We start from the raw sequence: 25,154 nt of genomic DNA on the forward strand, positions 1-25,154 counted from the left end.
GTTCTTTTTAAAAGAGGTTTTAAATTTAAATTCCCTCCAGAAGTTGTGGGTGCCCCATCACTGGAGTCTTTTAAGAAGAGACTGGATAGGCATTTGTCAGAAATACTCTCTTGTGAGAGCAGTGGGTTAGACTAGATTAGAATATGACCTCAAGGTCCCTTGTAATCAGAAGCTGACAGTTCTGTAAACCCTTCACCCATCTCTGGGTGTCTGGCTGGAGACTGTTAAGCCAATTAGTGGCAATTTTTTTTAAAAGCAACTTCAATAGGAGAATTCTGTAAATTATTGCCCCCAGCTGTCTGAAGAGGCTTGAGCTGCCTAGCAGTAAGTGGGTTGTTTTTGTTTATTTTTTTAAAAGCAATTGCAATCGGAGAGCTCTGCCAGCTTGCTTGCAAGCAATTCAGTTCCGGAGCTGAAGGCTTCGTTGGAAACAGCTGGTGGCAGTGATCAATTAAAGAATCAGAGGCAATAGTCAGATCTTCCTTCATTTAATGACTGATTTGATTCAATCAACAAAAAATCCATAAAATTGAGTCTGATTCATTTGATGTTTTTTTTGAGCCTGATTAGAGCAGTGGTTCTCAACCTTTTTAATGCCGCGACCCCCATCCGGTCGTAAGTCGAGGACTACTCAGCCGGTCGTAAGTCAAGGACTACTCAACTGGTGCAGCACCGTTTGCAGAATGGGACTTTTGGCAGGCTCATCAGGGCAGAGACAGCCTGGACAATTCCTATTGGCTTTTGAAAGCCAATAGAATTAGACTCTATTCAAGAGAGTCTATTCTATTGGCTTTCAAAGCCAATAGAATAAAAGGGAGTAGCACAGCTAAGGAAAAGGGGGAAAAAATGGCGGACTGCGTTGTTTGGCGACCCCCGTGAAATGGTCGTTCGACCCCAGATGGAGTCCCGACCCACAGGTTGAGAACCACTGGATTAGAGGCATACCCCAAGGACTGTCTATTTAAATTTAGTAGCTGGAACAGTGGAGTGGTACAATGAATCAGAACACACAGTTTTAGCTGATTGGTTGGAGAGAGCTGTCTCCTGCATGAGGCAATCTATGCTCTGGTTGGTTACTGCGAGTGGAAAAGGGGAGTTTCTTTGTTTCCCACCTTTTTTCCTCTGTGCGCTCTGTAATTTTACCTCAGGATGATCCTGTGGTGCTGATTTACCTCATGATGCTCCTGTTGGCCTGATTATCTTGTTTACTGTAAATATTGATGTAAAATGTATTAATTTATGTTAAGGTCATGCAGACCTCTCTGACTTCACTTGGACACTTGTGCAATTCTCTGACAGATTTTCTTGTTAAATTCCGTTAAGCGAAGCTGGTTTTCCCATTGATGTTGCTTATTAGAAGGCTGCAAAAGGTGATCACATGACCCCGGGACACTACAACGGTCATAAACACGAGTCAGTTTCCAAGTGTCTGAATTTTGATCACGTGACCATGGGATGCTGCAAAGGTCCTAAGTGCGAAAAATGGACACAAGTTGACTACCTGTACTATGTACTAGTAGTTTTTCTTCTGAATTTCATATACTTTTAAATATTTCCTAGCTCAGAGCTTTTAAATAGTTCAATATTAAATGTTTCCTATCTAAGAGGATTTCTTCAGCTTCAGAGTGGGATGGTAAATGGGATTCTCTTATGGAGCATCAAGGGGGCCCTTCAGTTCTGAATTTATTGGGGATAATATAAGAAGAAAGCAGTTTCTGTGAGTTCCCCTCCCCTTTTCTCTTTATTCTCCTATTTTGGGGCAAGCAAGCCCTCTCTAAATTGTATTGCTCTCAGACATGCCCCATCAACACTTCAAAAGCAGGTAGTCCTCAACTTACGACCACAATTCAGTCCAAAATTCCTGTTGCTACGTGAGACATTTGTGAAGTGAATTTGGTCCCATTTTACAATATTTCTTGCCGTGGTTGTTCAGTGAATTACCGCAGCGAGTACATTAGTAACACAGTTATTAAGCGAATCTGGCTCCCCCTTGACTTGGCTTGTCAGAAGTTTCACGTGGCACCAGGACACTGCAACAGTCATAAATGTGAATCAGTTGTCAAGAGGTTGAATTTTGATCATGTGACCCTGGGGATGCTGCAACCATCTTTAGTGCGAGAAACCGACATAAGTCCCTTTTTTTCAGTGCTGTTGTAGCTGTCAGAACCCATATCAATAGGTCCCCTAACCTTTTGTTCCCCTCCTCTTTTTCTATCTCTTCCTCTTTCATTTTAGCCTGAATCTCACTCTCCTCTCATCCTGTAAAACAGGCAGGAATTGCCATAAAGGAAGATGAGGAAATACCTTCGTTCTATTGAAATGTTTTATTAATTTTATCAAAATATAAAAGGGGGGAGAAGCATGGAAAACTAAGAGAAAAGGTAGTGGGAAAAGAGGGATAAGTGTAAGGGAAGAAAAAACCAGAAGGCACCGAGTTTCATTATAGAAATGGCTTGTACGTCTTGTGTAAAAGCAAAAAGTTGTGGTTCTAATGTTGTTTCCTTCTACTGTGCTAAAGAGATAATACCTTCTGACTCTGACTCGTAAACTGGGTGGCACTCCATCGGACATAGGTAGGGTACAGGGGGTTGTGTTATTTTTTTTCTGCAGAATAAAGTTTTTACTTGCAATCTTGTCCTCTTGTGTTCAATGTGAGGCATGGTCACACCTGGGAACAGAGTCAGCATTGGGTCAGGAAAAGGTAACGAAAAACCAAAAGTGACTTTTTTGTTCTATCCTTCTTTCCGCCAAGCTGGAAGTGCAAATGGCGACTATACTAGGAAGCCTGTCTCTGGAAACCTGAAGCCTGCTCTCTTAGGCTTGGAACTGTCGAAGTAGGAGTAATTTTTTGTACAGATAATCCTCGACTTAACGACCACAATTCAGTCCACATTTTTCTCGTTGCCCACAGCAGTTGAGTTAGTAACAGTTGTTAAGCGAACCTGGCTCGCCCATTAACTCTGCTTGTCAAAAGGTTCACCTGGTCCTAAGACACTGCAACCCCTCATAAGTAGGAGTCAGTTGTCAAGCGATTGAATTTTGATCCCGTGACCGTGAGGATGCCGCAACGGTCATTAAGTGTGCAAAACAATTCTAAAACACTTTTCAGTGCTGTTGTAGCTTCAAAGTGTTATGTGGCTACTTTCCTTCGTGACCAGAGGCAAGCTCGTCTGACCAATAACCAGCCAAGATACAGTGAAAGCCTTTTGTTTCGTTAATTGCAATAAGCGGGGAGAGAAGCTATCAAAGCTTGGTTCTCTCCAAAGTTCCAACCCAAAATGTTCCCTTCTTTATACAGTCCTATCTCGGCCACCAGATCCCTCTTCTTTCCCCTGGCTGAGGTACTATGACAGTGGTGGCGAACCTATGGCATGGGTGCCAGAGGTGGCACTCAGAGCCCTCACTATGGGCATGTGTGCCGTCACCCCAGTCCTAGGCTTTCAGCTGGGTTTTATAAAATCTTTTCACTTTAGGCCTCTGCCACCATGTGCAAAAAAAAAAAAAGTTCAGTCAATTTCAACTTCTTGCGGGGGGGGGGGGGAGATCTTGCACAGTTGGAATTGATTGAACTTTTGAGTCCCACCCAGTCTGCCATTACCACCGCAGCCACACCCACCCAATAGGCCATGCCCACCCAATTGGCCACACCCACCCGGCACTCGAAGATGAATAAGTGGGTTTTGGGTTGTAGTTTGGGCACAGTCTCTTAAAGGTTCGCCATCATTGTACTATGAGATTACACTCTTTCCGACTGCCTCCTACATATTTCCTGCTACATACTAAATCATACATCACATGTACATTAAAATTAGGAGATAATTTATGCAAGGTGTGTCAGTTAATATTAATCAACTAATTGCACATGCTCAGTTGCTTGAGTTCTGGCCCCCTTTTTTATGACTTCTTAGAAAAATAGGTTATTTCCTGTTTTGCTGGTTATCTTCTCTTACAGATGATTTTATAGCTTGTCTCCTTCCTTTCCCACTCTTAAAACCCAGCTAATTTTTGCCTATGTATTTATGTTACATCCTGTCTTTATGATCTCCTTTCCTATTTCTCCATTCAGTAAATTGCCACTGCAGCAAATTCAATTTTAAATTTCTCTTTCAATATTAAATTTTTGAAGACCTTTCCTTTCCTTCTATCAAAAGGGCCGCTAAACAAATGGTCTCAAGTCTTAGCAATGGAGTATTTGTGATTAAGGCACAATCATGAAGAGTTAGTCATTTACGGGAAGATGTTGTAAGTGGAGGACGACGCTAAGTGGATCAGACAGACTGCCTCCTTTTCCTGCCAGCTCCATTTTCCTTCGGAAAGGGGGGATTCCCTTCTAACTTTGCTGCTCCCGCAGCCCCTTCCCTCCCCTCCTCTCGTCCCTGGGCTTCGTCCCCTCCCTCTCTCCCCTCTGTCTCCGACTGCCGGCCCAGAGGACCATCCCACGCGGGATCGCTCCCCCGTGGCAGAAGGGAGAGGGCGGGCAGGGGGTTCCCCGAAGGGGGTGGAGCTGGACGGGGAGGGGAGGAGCTACAAAGGCTTCCTGCTTGAGCTCTGCAGGCAGTTTAGTGAAGGGGGATCCACGTGCGTGATCGGGAAGGAAGGAAGGAAGGCGGCGGGGCTGGGAGGAAAGCGGATCGCTGGTCTTTTTCTGCGAGCGTCTCTTGGAGAGCGAGGAAGAGAGCCGCCTTTCCTGCGGTCGGCAGGTAAGAAGCTCCCTTCCTTCCTTCCTTTCCTTTCCTTCCTTCCTTCCCTCCTTCCTTCCTTCCTTCCCTCCTTCCTTCCTTCCTTCCTTCCTTGCCTTTCCTTTCCCTTCCTTCCTTCCTTCCTTCCACCTGGGGATCTGCCTGGACAGGTGACCCTTCAGTGCAGCTTCTTAGGGCGCCCCTAAGATCGCTCCTGCAGTCCCCACTTGTTCCTTGGGGAGGTTTATTCCGCCGGTCCTTCCAGATCGTATCCCGTAACTTTCGTTTTTCCTCTGGGGCTGTTTCCGATCCAGAAGCCTTGGAGTTCCGATGGCTGCTGAACCGGCTGGAAGAAAAGGGGGCGATCCCTCGCAGGAGCCGCTGTATCGGGGAGTTGCTGTAGACGACCCACCGCCGGAAAGAGCACCAGGTTAAAAAAAAAAAAAAGCTCTTTCTGATGCCTTTTAATCTTCCGGATTGTCTTCGTTTCTTTCGTTCCTGAATTCCTTTTCATGGTTTCATTGAACTGGGTTTTTTAATGTCTTGCGTGCATTTTAAAAGTCGGGCGTGCATTTAAAACGGTATCAACCTTTTCCCTTAGGTCAGCGTGTCTCCCCCTTGGCCACTTTTAAGATATGTGGACTTCAACTCCCAGAAATCTCCAGCCTGCATTAGGGTGGGGAATTCTGGGGATTGAAGTCCATGTATTTTTAAAGCTGCTGAGGTGGAGAAACATTGCTGTAGTAGGCTATTTCAAAGGGCAAATCCTGAAAAAAAAAGTTTTGTTTCTTCTCTGATTATACTCTTGTGCAGTGTTTCTCAACCTCGACAATTTTAAGGCATGTGGACTTCAACTCCCAGAATTCCACAGCCAGCATTGCTGGCTGTGGAATTCTGGGAGTTGAAGTCCACATGCCTTAAAATTGTCGAGGTTGAGAAACACTGCTCTTGTGGAAAATGAAAGAGACTTTTATGAATTCCAGAGGGTTTAGCAGAGAGATTTATTGCGCAGGTTCAGAAGCAATGAAGACTAGCAATTGTGAACCCCGAGGGCGGGTTCAGACTTCAGTTTTATGCATTCCTTTTCTCAGGAACAAAGAACTACACATTTTCATACATTGTATTACATTAGGTTAGTTTCTCACAGGCACACAATGGAGAGTTTGCTACATACATTGTATCCAAGTGCAATGCGCATTAGGTCAGTCACAGCATTATTCCAGTAATTATGCAGACACATCATTATTCTAGTGATTTTTCATTATTATTATTATTATTCCACATTAATACGATGGGGAGGATGGACCTTATGTTGGTCAGGATTCTGACGATCAAGAGTCCAGAGAAGAACAACAAATATGATTAAGGGACTGGTGGCTAAAACATATAAAGAATGGTTGCTGGAATTGGGTATGTCTAATTTAAGGAAGAGAAGGACAAGGGGTGACATGATAGCAGTCTTTCAATATCTAAGGCACGGGTATCAAACTCGCCGCATCACGTGATGTGTTGCGACGTATTGCAACTTTTTTTGCATTGCCAGAGCTGGGGTGGGCGCCACGCATGATACAACCAGGCCGGCAGTTTGACACTCCTGATCTAAGGGGTTGCCCCAAAGAAGAGGTAGTCCAGCTATTCTCCAAAGCACCTGAAGGCAGGACAAGAAGCAAGGGATGGAAACCGATCAAGGAGAGAAGCAGAACTAAGGAGAAATTTCCTGATAATGAGATCAATTAATCATTGGAACAACTTGCCTCCAGAAGTTGTGAATGCTCCAACACTGGAAGTTTTTAAGAAGAGACTGGACAACTACCATATTTGTCTGAAATGGCATAGGGTTTCCTTCCAACTCTGTTATTCTGTGTTCTGAAATGGCTGAAATAAATAAAGGACATGTGTGAGGAAGGGTCATATGGAAACCACAACAGGCTTGCTATATTGCTACAGGATGTGAGCATGGCTATATTGTGAAACAACCAGCTGTATTTCCTGCTTAGGTAACTAAGTAAAATCTACAAGCAGGCTGAAAAAAAAAATCAGGCTCTTTCCCACCTTTGTCCAAATCTGAATACAGGTAGTCCTTGACTTACAACTGCAACTGAGCCCAAAATTTATGTTTCTAAGTGAGACAGCTGTTAAATGAACCTCTGCAGTTGTTGAGTTAGTGAATCTGTCTTCTCTCATAATAATAATGATGATGATGATGATGATGATAATAATAATAATAAAGTTGGAAGGGACCTTGGAGGTCATCTAGTCCAACTCCCTGCTCAGGCAGGAAACCCTATACCATTTCAGACAAATGGCTGTCCAGTCTCTTCTTAAAAACTTCCAGTGTTGGAGCATTCACCGCTTCTGGGGTCAGGTTGTTCCACTGGTTAATTGTTCTCACTGTCAGGAAATTTCTCCTTAGTTCTAGGTTGCTTCTCTCCTTGATGAGTTTCCATCCGTTGCTTCTTGTCCTGCCTTCAGGCGCTTTGGAAAATAGCTTGACTCCCTCTTCTTTAGGGCAGCCCCTGAGATATTGGAAGACTGCTATCATGTCCCCCCTCGTCCTTCTCTTCATTAAACTAGACATACCCAATTCCAGCAGCCTTTCCTTATATACTTTAGCCTCCAGTCCCCTAATCATCTTTGTTGCTCTTCTCTGTACTCTATTTCTAGAGTCTCAACATCTTTTTTATATCCTGGTGACCAAAACTGGATGCAGTATTCCAAGTGTGGCCTTACCAAGGCATTATAAAGTGGTATTAACACTTCACGTGATCTTGATTCTATCCCTCTGTTAATACAGCCTAGCACTGCGTTGGCCTTTTTGGCAGCTGCAGCACACTGCTGGCTCATATTTAAGTGATTGTCCACTAGGACTCCGAGGTCCCTCTCACAGTTACTATTATTGAGCAAAATACCCCCTATACTATACCTGTACATTTGGTTTTTCTTGCCTAAATGTAGAACCTTACTTTTTTCACCATTGAATTTCATTTCGTTGTTCGTGCCCAGTGTTCAAGTCTGTCCAGATCCTCTGACTTTATTTGTCAGAAGGTTGCCAAAGATGACCACATGACCCTGGGACACTGCAACCATCATAAATAGGAGGCAGTTTCCAAGTGTCCAGATTTTGATCACGTGACCATGGGGATGCTGCAATGGTCCTAAGTGTGAAAAACAGTCATACGTCACTTTTTCAGTGTTGTTGTAACTTTGAATGGTCACTAAATGAATGGCTGTAATTCGAGGACTACCTGCATATACAGGACTCAGGCAGAATTAGACTCTGCCGCTTGGTTTCATGCTAGGCCAGACTTAGTACTCTGGACTAACAACTCGGCACAACTCCCAGGGATATGGGAATTTGCTTGAGGACTCTAGAGCAGTGGTTCTCAACCTTTTTAATGCCACGACCCCGTAAGTCGAGGACTACCCAACCAGTTGTAAGTCGAGGACTTTCCCTGCCCGGGAGCGCCACGCATGCGTGGTGCCGCCCCCTGTGCTGGCCGAGGTGTAGCTGGCAAGTGGCAGAGATGGAGCAGGCCGACCACCGGCTGGGCCACCAGCTGGCCCAGCCCAAGGGAGGTAAGACACCCGCTGGGCCCCACGCACGCCAGCAACCCTCCCTGTGCCCGCCGGCCTCCCACCTCCCACCCCTGGCCCTCTTTTACTTACATTTTTAGTAGTTGCTCAGCAGGGAGGAGTGGAAACTTCCAGACAGCTCGCCTTCGCTGCAGACAACTTGCAGCACCGTTTGCAGACTGGGGCTTTTGGCAGGCTCAGCAGGGCAGAGACAGCCTGGACAATTCCTATTGGCTTTTGAAAGCCAATAGAATTAGACTCTATTCAAGAGAGTCTCTTCTATTGACTTTCAAAAGCCAATAGAATAAAAGGGAGTAGCACAGCTAAGGGAAAGGGGGGAAAAATGGCGGACAGCCTTGTTTGGCGACCCCCGTGAAATGGTCGTTTGACCCCAAATGGGGTCCCGACCCACAGGTGGAGAACCGCTGCTCTAGAGTCAAGCTCTATAGTGCTTTAACACATGAATTCATGGCTGAGAGAGTCTGAGTCTAAGCCTAATCCCTGGTCCTTCCACACCTTTCAGTTTTCTCCTCACCCCGTGTCAGCTTCTATGTGATGTTGCTGTGACAGCAAAATACTCAGATAAACTGATTCCCCACTTAGCACAGAAATAGGCTAAAATTGCCCTTCTGCATTGTAGGTTCAAGAATGTCGTTAGGATGCTTGATAGCAAGTTATTCCTTTGCTTTTTTGTTTTTCACTTGTAGACACTATGATGGCCTTGTCTTCATCTCCTGGAACCTCAGATCTTTGTAGCGGAGGATTAAGGGCGGTTGAGCTTCCAACTCAGGTAGTTGAATTCTCCCCTCCCTTAAAGTGCCAGTCTGATCTATTGAAGAAGCACCGAAAACAGAATAACAGAAGGCAAGATCAAAAACAGTGGATAGAAACTAACCTAGGAGAGAAGCAACCCAGAACTAAGGAGAGGTTTTCTTACAGTGAGAACAATGAACCAGTAGAACAGATTGCCTTCAGAAGTTGTGGGTACTCCATAATTGGAGACTTTTAAGAAGAGACTGGACAGCCACTTGTCTGGAATGGTATCCATTGTTTCTTATCTTGCTTTCTGGTGCTTTGGAGAATAGGTTGACTCCCTTTTCTTTATGGAAACCCTCAAATATTGGAACACTGCTATCATGTCACCCCTAGTACTTCTTTTCTTTAGACTGGCCATATCCTATTCCTGCAACCGTTCTTAATATGTTTTACTCTCCAGGCCTTTAATTATCTTAGTCGCTCTTCTCTGCACTTTTTCCAAAGTCTCCACATCTTTTTTTGCAATATGGTGACCAAAACTGGGTGAAGTATTCCAGGTGGGATCTTACTAAGCTTTTGTAAAGCGATGCTAATACTTCACCTGAAAGCCCAAAGTATAAAGTAAAGCCCAAGCTTTACTTTTGCATAGAAATTAAATGTTGAACCCACCTTCCTTTATTTGCACGATTCATTGGCTCACTACACTGGGTAAAATTAATCCAGTGTTGGATTGGGCCAACATGTCCAAAGTCTAGCCCAGGGGTAGGTGACCTTGGCTCTTTTATGACTCGTGGACTTCAACTCTATGAACTCTATGATTCCTGAGCTATGTTGGCTCAGGAATTCTGGGAATTGAAGTCCATGAGTCATAAAGAGCCAAGGTCGCCTACCCTTGGGTCTAGCCCGTCAGCAGACGGCCCATCCTGCAGAATCAACCAAACCAATAAAGTATTACCTAGGTCACAGGTCGGCAACCTGCGGCTCCGGAGCCGCATGCGGCTCTTTGAGCCTTCCCCTGTGGCTCCCAGCCTCCTCTGCCTTTGCAGAGAGAGACAGAGACAGAGAGAGGCAATGTGTGTGTGTGTGTGTGTGTGTGTGTGTGTGTGTGGTGTGTGTGTGTGTGTGTGTGTGTGTGTGTGTGTGTGTGTGTGTGTGTGTGTAAAAGAGAGTGCACTCACAGGTTCTCCGAGGAGCTGAAAAGCTTTCGGGCGGAGGAGCTCCTCCTTTGCTTGGTTCTCTGAAGGAAGCAGGAAGCAGGAAAAAAAAAAGCCAGAAGGGGCAGGAGAAAAACTAGCTAGCCCAGAGGCTGACTCAGAATTCTGGGAGTGAAGTACCATGAGTCATAAAGAGATGAGGTGGAGTTACCCGGAGGTTGTTGGACAACAGCTGAAGCTTGCCAGGTTGAGCAGCAGCCTAGGAGGGGGGGGGGAGAGAAAGAGAAGAGAAAGAGAGAGAGAGGGATGAGAGAGAGTGGGGGAAGAGGAGGGCAGACCAAGGGCAGAGAGAGAGGGAGGAGAGAGAGACCTTTTTCGACATCTAAAATGAGATAACATGCATATATCTTTTTTTACCTGTGTGTGTATGTAATTTATTCTCTTAAATCTATCATTGGGATCATTGTTTTAATAGTATGGATATTCCCAAAGTCATATTTGTACTTTTATTTTTGAGGTGTATATGTGGTGTGTGTGGGTGTGTGTGTGTGTGTGTGTATACACACCACATATACACATACACATACACAACACAAACATACCAACACATCTATAATAAAGGTAAAAAAGGATATATGCAGTGTTATCGTCATTTTAGATATCAAAAGGGTTTTGCGGCTCCAGTGTTTGGTTTTTGTGGGGGTTGGGGGAAACGGGTCCACTCCTTAGGTGTATCTCTAGCCAGAGGCTCTTTGCAGTTTATGTTTTTGGAAAGATTTTCCAGAGAAGATGCTCATTTGCCTTACTTGGAAACTCAGAAGGTGGAGTTCGTTCATCAAGAAGAGGACTTGTGTGTAATTGATCGAAGTGTTCATTGTTAGGAGCGTTCATGGGATACGTTGTGTTTTTTCCCCTCCCTGTGTCAGGATTTGATATCGCCTGAGGATGTAACTGTGTTTTTCTCCATGGAGGAGTGGGCCTTGCTGGATTCAGAGCAAAAAGCCCTGTACCAAGAGGTCATGCTGGAAAACGCAAGGAATGTGGCCTCCTTAGGTAAGGGATTCTGTTCAGATATTTATACTTAGTAACTGGAACCGTGGAGTTGTTGTTGTTAATTGCGAAGTCATGTCTGACCCATCGCAACCCCATGGACAACGTTCCTCCAGGCCTTCCTGTCCTCTACCATCTTCTGGAGTCCATTTAAGTTCACGCCTATTGCTTTAGTGACTCCATCCAGCCACCTCATTCTCTGTCGTCCCTTTCTTCTCTTGCCCTCCATCTTTCCCAGCATTCGGCTCTTCTCTTGTGAGTCCTTCCTTCTCATTAGGTGGCCAAAGTACTTGAGTTTCAACTTCAGGATCTGGCCTTCTAAAGAGCAGTCAGGGTTGATCTCCTTTAGGACTGACTGGTTTGATCACCTTGCAATTCAGGGGACTTGCAGGAGTCTTCTCCAGCACATATATCTGTTTCTCAGATAAAGTGCTAATACAGTAGATTAGAGTATCCTTATCTATACAGTAGATAAGAGTGTCTTTATGTTTCTACCCCTACTTAGTCTGATAAAATGACCTAAAACCTCCACACTGTCTCCATGCAGTTTCCCATCCTAGTCAGTTTCTAATCCTGCCTGTCCCCCTTTGTAGAGAGCTTTTTATAAGTTCCTTTCATTTTTTTTTTGTTTTTTGGTCTATCATTATGGTACTTAAAAGCCCCATAGAGTCCACAGGTTTATCACAGGGTTTATACTCACTGGCTGTGTAAAGAGTGCTAACAACCAGATGACTGCCAGGAATATCAGTCCTTCCATCTTCCACCATTCAGTTAGAACTGAAGAAGCTTCTGGGATGATAAGTGAAATGTCTTCCAAGAAAAAAGAAAGTCCAGTTGCCTTTAGAACAGTGGTTCTCAACCTTTTTAATGCCGCGACCCCCCAACCGGTCGTAAGTCGAGGACTACTCAACTGGTGCAGCACCGTTTGCAGAATGGGACTTTTGGCGGGCTCAGAGGGCAGAGACAGCCTGGACAATTCCTATTGGCTTTTGAAAGCCAATAGAATTAGACTCTATTCAAGAGAGTCTATTCTATTGGCTTTCAAAAGGCAATAGAATAAAAGGGAGTAGCACAGCTAAGGAAAATGAGAAAAAAAATTGGCGGACTGCGTTGTTTGGCGATCCCCGTGAAATGGTCGTTCGACCCCAAATGGGGTCCCGACCCACAGGTTGAGAACCACTGCTTTAGAAAAAGCACCTTTGGGATAAAGGTGAATGAACACACCCAGAGTGAGAACCAGTTTTTTTTCAAGAGAAAATCTCTTCACGGAAATGATGCTTGATGCTCAGTTCCCAGGCCAAGTCCTTCAACATTTCTATCTTCTCAGATTGAAATTAAACCAATAAATTCTCCATCATCAAGTTTGTTAGTTAGGACTGAGTATTTGTATTTTTATAATATTTTATTTTATTGTTTATATAGTTTTAATCCTTTTAATATTATGAACCACCCACACTTTCCCTAAGGTAAGCTGCGAGTCCAATAAATTGAATGAATGAATGAATGAATGAGTGAATGAATGAATGAATGAAGATTGGCTACTGTTAAGTGTCCCTTCTGCTTCCTTGTAACTAAATCTGAAGCAGTAGAGCTGATGGTTCCTCCTCCTTCCTCACCCCCAGTTTTAAATGATCTTATCCAAAATTTTCAGGTTTTCATTCTGTACCATGGAGGACAAGAGAGACCCAAATGCTGAATATTATATCCACTTAATACCAAGCATAGCACCATGTTTTGAACAAATAGAAGTGTGGAGGAAGTTTGATAGCATTCAAATACAGTAAATGGTGCTTGATCCCTTTTGTGCCTACATTTGTGTTTGCTTCTTCTTCTTTTTTTTCCTGTTGCAAACAGGTGATGGATGGCAGATGGAGTATTCTGGCCAAGAGGCAGCAGCACCACTTTTGCCAAAAGAGAGAAAGGAAGTTGCAGAAAAGATGTACGGAAACCAAAGTTCTGAGAGGAACCACTTAACAGGGGAGCTGGAGAATTGCTCTAGTGTACCAAGTGCAAATATCAATATCTTATTGGGCACAGATGATTGCCACGAAAAAGAAGTATGTTCAAGGTGTGGGAAAACACTTGGAGATGAATCGGGATTATGTGACTGTTGCCGAAGCCCTGCTGGAAGAGAGAAACAAGATGAAAGCAAGCGACGTTCCAGAAGGACCCTTCCTCTTTCTTTACATCAAAGAACACAAGAAAGAGGGAAACCGTACAAATGCACGGAGTGTACAGAAAGCTTTAGTACAAGCCGCTCCCTTGCATCTCATAAAAAGATTCATAGAGCAGAGGATCCACACAGATGCCTGGATTGTGGAAAGACCTTCAGTCAGAAAAGTCACCTGAAGTCACATCAGAAGGTCCACAAAGGGAGGAAGCAGCATCGATGCATCAAGTGCGGAAAGAGCTTCGGAAGCAGAGTCTCCCTTACTTCCCATCAAAGCATCCACGGAGAGGAGACGTTGTATCGACGCAGGGAGAGTAGAACAAGGGTTACCCGGAGCAAGGAACTGAGTTCCCGGAAAAAAAGCCCCACTGGGAATGAGTCATGTAAATGCCTGGAATGTGGGAAGAGCTTCCGTTTTGCAAGTGACCTCACTTACCATAATAGGATCCATACAGGGGAAAAGCCGTACCATTGCACGGTGTGTGGAAAGAGTTTCACCCAAAAAGGTAATTTCAATTTACATAAGAGGATCCACACGGGAGAGAAGCCGTATAAATGCCCAGAGTGTGAAAAATGCTTCCGTACCCCCGGTGCCCTTACTTGCCATAAGAGGACTCACACAGGGGAGAAACCCTACGCATGCTTGGAGTGTGGAAAAAGCTTCAATAGACGTGATACACTAATTAAACATAATAGGATGCATAAAGGAGAGAAACCTTATAAATGCCTCCACTGTGGAAAAAGCTTCAGTCAAAAAGTTCATCTTCAGTCACACGAGAGGATCCACACGGGGGAAAAACCATTTCAATGCATGGAGTGTGGAAAGAGCTTCCATTTCTCAACAAACCTTATTGCCCATCACAGAATCCACACTGGGGAGAAACCATTTCAGTGCCTGCAATGTGGAAAGCGCTTTACCCGTTCTGATGGCTTTTATGCCCACAAACGGATCCACACAGGGGAGAAACCATACAAATGCCTGGAGTGTGGAAAGAGCTTCCGCAAATCCAGCCACCTAACTTCCCATAACAATATCCACACTGGAGAGAAATCGTATCAATGTACTGAGTGTGGAAAATGCTTCAATTATCTACGTAATCTTGCTTTCCATAAAAGGACCCACACGGGTGAGAAGCCTTATAAGTGCCATGAATGTGGCAAATGCTTCACCAGCTCGTCACAACTTACTTGCCACAAAAGGCTCCACACCGGGGAGAAACCATACGAATGCCGCACATGTGGAAAGAGCTTCAGTGAAAAACATCGCTATATCGTACATAGCAGAACCCACACTGGGGAGAAACCATATCAGTGTCCGGAGTGTGGAAAACGCTACAATGAGTCTCAAGAACTGACGATCCATAAAAGGATTCACACAGGAGAGAAACCGTATAAGTGCATGGAGTGCGGCATGAGTTTTAGAAGAAGTGGTTACCTTTGTATCCACAAGAGGATCCACACAGGGGAGAAACCATACGCATGTAACGAGTGTGGAAAATGTTTTAGTGTACATCATTCACTCAGTGTCCATAGAAGGATTCACTCAGGTAAGAAACCCTATAAATGCCTGGAGTGTGGAAAATGTTATATTGAGAGTCACAGGCTTACCTGCCATATGAGGATCCACACAGGAGAGAAACCATTTAAATGCATCGACTGTGGAAAGAGTTTCCGAGAAAACAGGAATCTTACGATCCATAAAAGAATCCACACAGGGGAGAAGCCATATCAGTGTGAGGAATGTGGAAAGAACTTCAGAACCGGAAGTGACCTTAATAGTCATAAGAAGACACACAGCAGGAAAAGATCACATTAATTAGTTCATGTTGATTCTCAAAATTCAAAAGCCCATAGAATCTGTAGAAATGCATGGAATATGGGAAGGGCTTCCAAAGTAGCAGAAGCTTTTTGATCCATTAAAATGAGTTGTGTTGTATAACTAGGAATTAACTTTTGGATAGGATAGGGCAGTGGTTCTCAACCTTTTTATATGGCGACCCCGCTCATAAGGACGCGCCGCGCATGCACGGTGCCGCCCCCATGCACACGCGCATGCGCGGTGGCGCGCATGCGTGGTGCCGCCCCCATGCACGGGGCGCATGCGCGGTGCCGCCAGCTGAGGAGCAAAAATGGCGGATCGCGTTGTTTGGCGACCCCCGTAAAATGGTCGTTCGACCCCAAATGGGGTCGCGACCCACAGGTTGAGAACCGCTGGGATAGGGGAAGGGAGAGGAGGGGAGTATAGGATGGGAAGGGATGGGATGGGATGGTGTGGGAAGTCAGCCCCAGAGAAGGAAATATTAAAAGGGCAGAAAAATATATTTCCTCAAAAGGATTTTTAAAAGCAGAAACCAACCCTGCTCCCAAGTCTCTCTGCCCCAAGCAAATGTAAAAATACAAATGCAAATGTAAACCATCAGGAAAGTTGGAGCCAGAAGCTCAAGAAGACAAAAGACCTAAAATCTGCATACCCCACCTGTGACAGGACATGGCAGGATTAACTGACAAAGGCCAAAAGGCACACCTAAACTCAGGTCAGAATACGTGACACAGGAAATAGCCTCAAAGTTCATGCCACGGGAACAGGAATCTATTCCAAACAAAAGGCTAGAGAGGGTATAAAAACCTACTACCCATGTGCTCAGCCCTTCTTTTCTCCAGTCTTTCCTGCAAGAACCATCTTTCTGCCTCTTCAATAAACTGCAACCTTTCTGATTGCTTTATTTAGAGCAGTGGTTCTCAACCTTTTTAATGCCGCGACCCCCAACCGGTCATAAGTCGAGGACTACTCAACTGGTGCAGCACCGTTTGCAGAATGGGACTTTTGGCGGGCTCAGCAGGGCAGAGACAGCCTGGACAATTCCTATTGGCTTTTGAAAGCCAATAGAATTAGACTCTATTCAAGAGAGTCTATTCTATTGGCTTTCAAAAGCCAATAGAATAAAAGGGAGTAGCACAGCTAAGGAAAAGGGGGAAAAAATGGCAGACTGTGTTGTTTGGCGACCCTTGTGAAATGGTCGTTTGACCTCAAATGGAGTCCCAACCCACAGATTGAGAACCACTGATTTAGAGGGACAAGACCTTCAGCTAGGTTGGCGTGCTTTTATATGGTACGAGAAGTCTAAAGCACATAAGTACTTTCAAAATCATGCGATAAGAAACGTACTACTTTCAGAATGGGAGAAAATTAAACATAAAGTATACATGAAAATACCTGAGTGGCTTTCAACAATGGAAGCATTTGCTTATCCAAATCTGATTAATTATGACAAACTGGGTAGTTATAAAGACATTTTAGACAAAGAGGGAAAACTTAAGGACAGGCAAACTTTACAACTACAAGGTACTTGACATGGTGGTCCTACTTGCAAATTCAAACAAGATACGAAAAAGATATAAAATTGACAGGTTTCTACAAAGAACAGACCCCATTGGATAAAATTTTGTTAAAAACAGATGAGAATTTGATTAGAAAACTCTATAAATTCCTTTTAAACTGGAAGATAGAAGAAGAACAAGTAAAAGAAACAATGATAGTATGGGCAAAGAACTTTGGATATTCTATAGATTTGGAAGACTGGCAAAAACTTTGGGATAAAAATATTCAGCTTACAAAAGCGGACACCAGTTCGCTTAGCGAAAATGTTTAAAAATGTCTCGAATATTTGCTGGAAATGTAAACAACAGCCAGGCACTTATTATCATGCCTGGTGGACATGCCCTATCGCTAAGAAATATTGGTCTAAGATCCATAGATGGTTGGAAAAGATGATGAAACTACAAATAGAATTTAAACCAGAATTGTTTTTGTTAGTAATATTAAGACCTAATTATGGCAAAGAGAATGACTACTTGATATTGCATGTTTAAACTGCTGCAAGGATAGTATTTGCCCAATTTTGGAAAAATGAGAATCTACCATCTGACCAGATTATTATTACCAAAATTTTAGAGTGTGCAGAAATGGATAGACTAACATTAGAAATGAAAGAAAAAGATGACTCAATTTATTTTATTTTATTTTAGAACTTGGGAAAAATTTTATCAATGGTTAGAGACACATTAGAATTTGAAGGATTCAATATTTTAGAATAGTTGACTGATTTTTAATCGAGTTCTAACTAACATTTTGATAATACGATTACTTTTCCTGATTTACTGATTTTCATTTGTTACTTTTGATTGTTAGGATTTATTTTTTTTGAGATTTTATTAGTAGTGTTTACTTAATAGATCAATGTATTTGTTTACTAATTGTTTTTAATATGTTACAGTTTAAGCTTTGTTAAAAATGGTTGAATATGATATTTACTTATGATCTGGATGGTTGCTTGTTTGTTGAAATATGTGATTGTACCTTCCTTATTTTACCCTAATTCCTTATTTCCTCCCCCTCCCCCTTTCCTTTTCCCCCTCCCTTTACCATACCTGTTTTGTTCCTATTTTTCCTCACCTATATAAATTTAATAAAATTTTGTTAAAAAAAAATAAACTGCAACCTTTCTAAAGCAGCCACCATGTTTATTTATCCCTGGCTTGGATGAACCAGGATGAAGACTTTTCTTTCAACAATGGGATGGGATGGGATGGGATGGAAGAGAACAACCAAATGTGATTGGACGCACAAGGAATTTATCTCTGGCACATAAGCTCTAAGAAGCTCATGCATACAAGTGATCAACTTTTGTCAAAGTGAACACCAAAAGTATGTAGGGATTTGGAAACTAACATCCAGGTGGTAGTTGTCCCAAAGGGGCTTTTTTCAAAAGGCAACTGGACTTTCTTGATTTTCCTTGAAGATGTTTTGCTTCTCCTCCAGGAAGGAGGAGAACTGAGGAAGCTTCTTGGAGGAGAAATGAAATGTCTTCAATGAAAAACAAGAAAGTCCAGTTGCCTTTTGAAAACACCTTTGGGATAACACATGCAGACAACATTGGGGTGCAGAAAGCTGGTTTAGATATCGTATAGGGAAGATGCTGAAATATAGTAATAATAATATAATAATAATAAGAAGTTGTTGTTGTTGTTGTTGAATGGGACCTTGGAGGTCATCTCATCCAACCCCCCACTCAGGCAGCTTTCCAAAATACAGGTAGCCCCTGACTTACAAACCACAATTAAGCCCAAAATTTCCATTTCTAAGCAAGACAGTGGTTAAATGAGTTTTGTGCCACTTTACAACTTGCCTTGCCAGTTGGAGAAGGGTCAGGCTTCCCAGGAAACAAGGCCAATGCATAAAATGGCCTCTGACAATTGGAAGGGCAAGGATCAAAGGAGATTCAATTAACAGGTTAAGTAGAAGGATCACAGGAGATTCAATTAACAGGTTAAAAATTAGAATAACCGCATAAGTGCTGCAGCTTGCTAAACCAGAACCCCAAATATACTACGGGAGAAGGAAAAAGCATAAATAGGAAAGATTTGCACCCGCACACCTCTAAAAAGAAGAAGTATGATGTTAGAAGAACAAGTATCACGGAAAGCTTGCTATAGCACTGCTGAAGCAACAGTTACGAAAGTGTTGTGGTTACACACTAGGATAACTTTAAACAGCCTTGCTTTGCTTCATATTACATAGATGCAGAAAGGCTAAGACAGTTGTTATGTCCCGAGCCTTTGCAAACGGCTCGGGCGTTTGCAGGCAGTCCCGGGCAGGTGCAAAGCTGCCCGGGACCAGACAGGCTGTCGCCAGCGCCGTGCGCATGCGCGGGTGCTGGCGCGGGAAAAGTAACCCATTTACCCGGGAGTTGCCTATATAAGAGGCTGCGAGGCGTTTGGGCGAGGCTGAAGCCATCTTCCTGTAAGCTGAACGCTGAATAAAAGAAACTGAGAACTCAGCTGCTTCTCGTGTCTGTTTTCCCGCCACGGACTCAACACTGGCGACGAAGGTGGATGCCTTGCACTACCTGGAAAGGAAGAAGTGTAAGCTTACCCAAGGAGTCCTGAGCGGCGGAAGAGGAACGGGCGTCGACATTCGGGGGTAGGCTGGCTGATAGACCCGTCTCCTGAAGATCCGAAGATGGCGAAAATCGGAGGCTTTCAGAATTCGACGTCTCACATCCAGAGCGGTGGGAGTCCTACGTATCCAGAATGGAGAATACTTCAAGGCAAACCAATGAATGGGAAGATAGCTTGAAGGCTGCCCCCCTGCTTTGCGTTTGCGGCCAAGACGCCTTCGAAATCGCAGAAAACCTTGCAAGCACCTGTTCCAGTAGAGTCTGTAAGCTACGGCAGACTGAAGAAGCGCTGAAGGAGCACTTCCACCCCAGGTGCCGTTAATTCTCATGCGCCCACATCTTCGAACAGAGGGATCAAACGGTCCGGGTGAGTCAGCCAAGCGAATAAATCGCCGACAGTTACGGAGGCCGCACAAGCCCTGCGAGTCAAGGACCTCGAGGAACGACTGAGGGACCGATTCGTGTGCGGGTTAAGGCATCGAGAGCTACAACAGAGACTTTTCGCTAAGGAAGAATTATCATTCCAAGACGCCTTAAGGGAAGTCACCGCAGAAGAAGCAGCAGGCGGCGCCGTCAAGAACATGCGGCCGATCAGAAGCAGTGCAGAGGGTGCGTCCGTGCACCAGGAAGACGTCCGACGAAACTCCGAGGAGGATCCGGACGAAGAAGTCGACCGTCTACACCCCGCGAAGGAAAAGAACCAGAAGGGAAGCTCTTCGGCTCCGCTCAAGTGCATCGGCTGTGGAGGTCGCCACAGGAGAACCGACTGCAAGTTCCGCTCCGCTACCTGCAGGGCATGCGGCAAACAAGGGCACATTGCAGCTGTGTGTCTGGGCCGACGAAAGGCACAACCCCAAGAAGAACGCCTGAAGGGTACCAGATTCCCAGCCAGAATAGGGTAGGTTTTTGCGCTTCGCGAAGAAGCATCTGTAGAACAGGCACACACAAGCCCATGAAGAAAAAGCTGTCACTCAACGTGAAGCTACAAGGGGTTCCATTATCTATGGAACTAGACACAGGGTCTGCCCTTTCCATCATTTCATTGCATACATTTAGGAAGATTTGTTCCAGTAGGGGGACTAAGGCCAAGTTAAGGCCTTCTGATATTGGTATAACAGATTTTCAGAACTCAAGAGTGTGTGTAAGGGGTTGGTTCTCTTCACCGTTCCTATATGTCCCCCCGAGGCCACCCTCAAACGTGCAATACAAGCGTTTTGAAGGTCCACTAAGAGCTTATTAGTAGTAGGGTAACGTGAACGCAACGAGTCTCATAGGACTCGATTAGTTGAGGCCTGGGGCATACACGTCACAGGATTCAATCAGCTTACAAACACTCGACCTACAGGAAGTCTGCAATGAATTTGCAGATGTTTTCAGCCCCCAGCTGGGCACATTCAAAGGACCACCTGTGTCCTTAAAGCTAGACCCCACTGTCACTACCATTAGGATTAAAGCAAGAAGGGTCCCTTTTGCTTTAAAAAGTAAGATTGACACTGAATTAGACAAACTAATCCAACAGGGAATCCTAGAACCTGTTGATTCCAGACCGTGGGAGACCCCCATTGTCACGCCTCTAAAGGCAAATGGGGACATTCGCATTTTGTGCTGATTACAAATGCACACTCAATAAGGCATTGCAGCAACATGCCTATCCTGTTCCTGTGGTCAGTCACATCCGGGCCTCTCTCAAGGGGGGGCGTGTTTTTGCAAAGCTTGACCTAGCTCAAGCATATCAACAGCTGCCTGTTGAGGATGATGCTGCCATAGCTCAGACCATTGTGACCCACAGGGGAGCCTTTAAAGTAAAAAGGCTACAGTTTGGAGTAAATGTCGCTCCTGGGATTTTCCAAAGCGTAATGGAAAACACACTACGAGGTATACCAGGGGTCTGCCCCTATTTTGACGATGTCTTGATTGCAGGAGACTCCACACACATTCTAGCTGAAGGGCTTAGGGCTGTCCTGTTAAGATTCAGGAAATCAGGCCTCAAGCTCAGAAAAGACAAATGCAAGATTGGGGTGCCTTCTACTGAATTTTTGGGATTCAAAATTGATGCTGCTGGGATTCATCCTGCTGAATCCAATCTAACTGCTATTTTAGAAGCACCCAGGCCAAAGTCCAAGGCCGAACTTCAGGCCTTCTTAGGCCTCCTGAATTTCTACAATTCTTTTCTTCCACATAAGGCTAGTGTAGCTGAGCCTCTTCACAGGCGACTAGACAAACATGCTGTGTGGCTGTGGTCACAAGCACATGAGGCTTGCTTTAAAGAAGTCAAGGCCTTGCTCACTTCTAACAGTGTTCTTGCACATTTCAACGAGTCCCTTCCTGGGTGCATCGCTTGTGATGCGTCCCCCTACGGGGTTGGAGCTGTCCTGAGTCACCTCAGGTCTGATGGAACTCAGGTTCCTATTGCATACTACTCCAGAACACTGTCTTATGCCGAGCGCAACTACGCTCAGATAGACAGGGAGGCTCTGGCTGTTGTTGCTGGAATTAAAAAATTCCACGATTTTCTATATGGCAGGCATTTCACGGTCTTCACTGACCATAAGCCTCTGCTGGGACTGTTAACCACACGTAAGCAGACTCCCCACATCATTTCCCCTAGAATGCTTAGGTGGTCTATTTTTTTGTCTGAATATGATTTTTCATTACTCCACAAGCCTGGGAAAGAAATGGGCCATGCTGATGGCCTCAGTAGGTTGCCTCTGCCAGTAGTAGAAGCTGACCCCGCGCCAGCTGTCAACATTCTATCAATCCAAGCCTTGCCCGAGCTCCCTCTGAGTGCCAGGGATGTTGCCGCTGAAACAGGTACAGATCACACACTTTCACGTGTCCGTTCCTGGGTTTTGTCTGGTTGGCCTGAGCACTGCCCTAGTCCTGAGTTTCAGAGTTTCTGGTCCAAAAGGAACAAGCTGTCCCTTTCTCAGGGTTGTCTGCTTGGGGAAACAGAGTTGTCATTCCCACCTCAATGAGGACTAGGGTCTTAGAATCCCTCCACGAGGGTCATCCTGGCATTGTTCGTATGAAGGCTCTTGCGCGCAGCCACTTGTGGTGGCCTGCTTTAGATAAAGATATTGAGGCTAAGGTGCACGCATGCCACCTGTGCCAACGATCTCGCCCAGAGATGCCCCAAGCTCCTGTGCATAGATGGGAGGAAACACAGTCCCCATGGTCTAGGGTGAACATTGACTACGCTGGGCCCTTTCAGGGCCAGGTCTTCTTGGTCCTTGTTGACAGCCATTCAAAATGGCTTGAGGTTGTGCCTGTCTCATCCACCACCACTGCAAAGACTATTCAGGTACTGAGGGGGATTTTTGCTGCACACGGGCTGCCAGATGTCATCGTGTCCGACAACGGCCCTCAATTCACCTTCTCCGAATTCCAAGCTTTCTTACAGGCAAACCTGATTCGTCATGCCACGTCTGCGCCTTTTCACCCGTCCACCAACGGTATGGCGGAACGCATGGTGCGCATCGCAAAGGACGCCTTGAAGAGACTCACCTCCGGGGACTGGCATCACAGGGTGGCTGACTTTCTCCTTTCTTATCGCACCACACCGTCCACTTCTACAGGGAGAAGTCCAGCTGAACTTCGTTGGGGGCGCCCACTTACTACTAGACTTGACCGGTTGCATCCGGACAGACTGCCTTCATCTACCTCACATCCTAGGGCACCTAGACGACTACTTGTGGGTGCCCCGGTTTGGGCTCGCAATTACGGGACTGGTCATACATGGGTCCCCGCTTCTGTGTCCAGGATCACAGGTCCTCTCTCCTACGAGGTTGCCCTGGACAACGGTCGTGTCCTGCGTCGGCACATCGACCAACTTCGCTCTAGGCGAGACTTTTCGGCTGAGACTCCTGGGTCTTTTCCAGGGGGGGAGGGGGACCCTTTGGAGCAAAGGGAAGGGCACGATCTGCTGCCCATCTCCACTGAGGGAGCCACAAACGGCCCATCCCAGGGTTCCGCGAGAGCTCCGAACAAGAATTCCATGAGCTTACCTAACTACCAGGCATCCACGCCTACTCCAGCCAGGGAGTCCCCCCGGGGGCATACTCACTTTCCACACACGTCACACAGCACTCCAGTCACGGAGGATACCCGGGGGCATCCCAACAAATCAGTCCCCGCAAGAGAGCTGGCACACAATCCCCAAAGTTGGCCTGACCTTACCCCAAATCCTACAGGGGGTCAAACATACACAGAGCTAGTCTAGGAACCAAGTCCCGACTACAACAACCCTAGCACAAATCAGGGAACACCTGAGTTTTGGGAAAGTACAGAAACCCACACGAGCCCGAGCACAGCATGGGGTTTAGGAATGTGACAAGCCTCCTGAACAGGTCTTGGACCTGACCTAGAGGTTTCTACAGAGCGCCGGCATTGCTATCAATCAGGGCCCGAGGGTCTACAGCTATGCAGGTCAACCAGGTACCAAGCAACAAAGCCCTGGCCTGACGAGCCCGGTGGGCAAGCAAGCAGGCCAGGCATCGGGGCACAGTCCTTGGAAGACACCAGGGCACAATAGAGAGAACAGGCTCACGCCTCCCTCCAGTCAGGGGACTTAGGCCAGTAACCCAGAGCTAAGAAGGTCACAGAGAGCAAAGAAATCTCCTAAGTACCTAGAAGATTACATAACATTGCTGGCAAGGCAAAAGCCAGTAAACAGTGGGAGCACGGGGGAGCAAATTGTCGTATAAAATAAATGTTGTATGTTGGTAGTAGTTTTAGCCCGGGGGAAAGGGGTGTTATGTCCCGAGCCTTGCAAACGGCTCGGGCGTTTGCAGGCAGTCCCGGGCAGGTGCAAAGCTGCCCGGGACCAGACAGGCTGTCGCCAGCGCCGTGCGCATGCGCGGGTGCTGGCGCGGGAAAAGTAACCCATTTACCCGTGAGTTGCCTATATAAGAGGCTGCGAGGCGTTTGGGCGAGGCTGAAGCCATCTTCCTGTAAGCTGAACGCTGAATAAAAGAAACTGAGAACTCCAGCTGCTTCTCGTGTCTGTTTTCCCGCCAAGGACGCAACAATATTGTTTTACATGGTCTACACATTTGTATCCTTTTAAGGGTGCTGAGAAACTAAAAGAAAGTATCTGAAGACTAAAGAAAAAATGAAAGGCAGTCATTTAGAGATTAAATTACTCCATACTGCTTTATGCCTTCCCTTTAATATGATTCTGACCTGACTTCTTTTATTAAAGCAAAACTAGGTTAGCACTTAAGATTCCAGTTTGCGCCACCTGTAAAAGATACCCTAACTTGATCTTCTGTTCATACTACAATCTCAGATCTTGGGTTTTCTTCTGACCACACTATGGGTTTCCATTAGGGCAAAGCTTCTTAGGGGAAGCCCTGATGGCCATATGTAAACTTGTCAGATGTCAAAATTTAGGCTTATTTTCCATGCCTTCACTAGACAAGATTTTATCTATAGCAGAGGTATAGCAACTATGGCCTCTTTCCAACCTGTGAACTTCAACTCCCAGAATTCCTGAGCCAGTATGGCTCAATTATGTATATACTGACCCAGGACTTCTGGAAGTTGAAGTTCACAGGTTGAAAAGAGGCCATAGCTGCCCACCCCGGGTTAACAGATGTTTTGCAAATTCAGTCACAAGCATAGTATAGTATTTACCAGCTTTTTGTTCTCCTGAGCTTCCATGCTTTCATTTTTATGGCACAAGTCTGGTGTTTCAATGATGCTATCCTTGGGGAACTATTTTCTTTTCCTTTAAAGTATATTGTCTGATTTGGAAAGCAACATTATTTCTTGCCTCTTAAATGATTGTCTGATTTCTGTCAGTCTGTTTGTCTGT

The 25,154-nt window shown here is 45.2% G+C and overlaps 1 protein-coding gene across 3 annotated transcripts in view; it reads left to right on the forward strand.

Annotated features, from left to right (window-relative positions):
• Positions 1 to 15,467, forward strand: part of LOC120303102 (zinc finger protein 678-like) — a 29,684-nt gene extending 14,217 nt beyond the window's left edge. For 2 of the 3 annotated variants that reach the window (XM_039332272.1, XM_039332273.1), the window contains exons 5-6: positions 11,089 to 11,215; positions 13,067 to 15,467. In XM_039332272.1, coding sequence (XP_039188206.1) covers positions 11,089 to 11,215; positions 13,067 to 15,198 — 2,259 coding nt within the window. In that variant the 3' untranslated portion in view covers positions 15,199 to 15,467. Of the gene's footprint in view, positions 1 to 4,546; positions 4,701 to 4,993; positions 5,110 to 8,959; positions 9,043 to 11,088; positions 11,216 to 13,066 lie in introns of those variants that run through there. The other variant, XM_039332274.1, reaches the window with a different exon arrangement.
• Positions 15,468 to 25,154: the final 9,687 nt, after the last annotated feature.

Source organism: Crotalus tigris, unplaced genomic scaffold, assembly GCF_016545835.1.
Source record: "Crotalus tigris isolate CLP2741 ecotype Arizona unplaced genomic scaffold, ASM1654583v1 scf7180000024460.1087499, whole genome shotgun sequence".
Classification (NCBI taxonomy): Eukaryota; Metazoa; Chordata; class Lepidosauria; order Squamata; family Viperidae; genus Crotalus; species Crotalus tigris.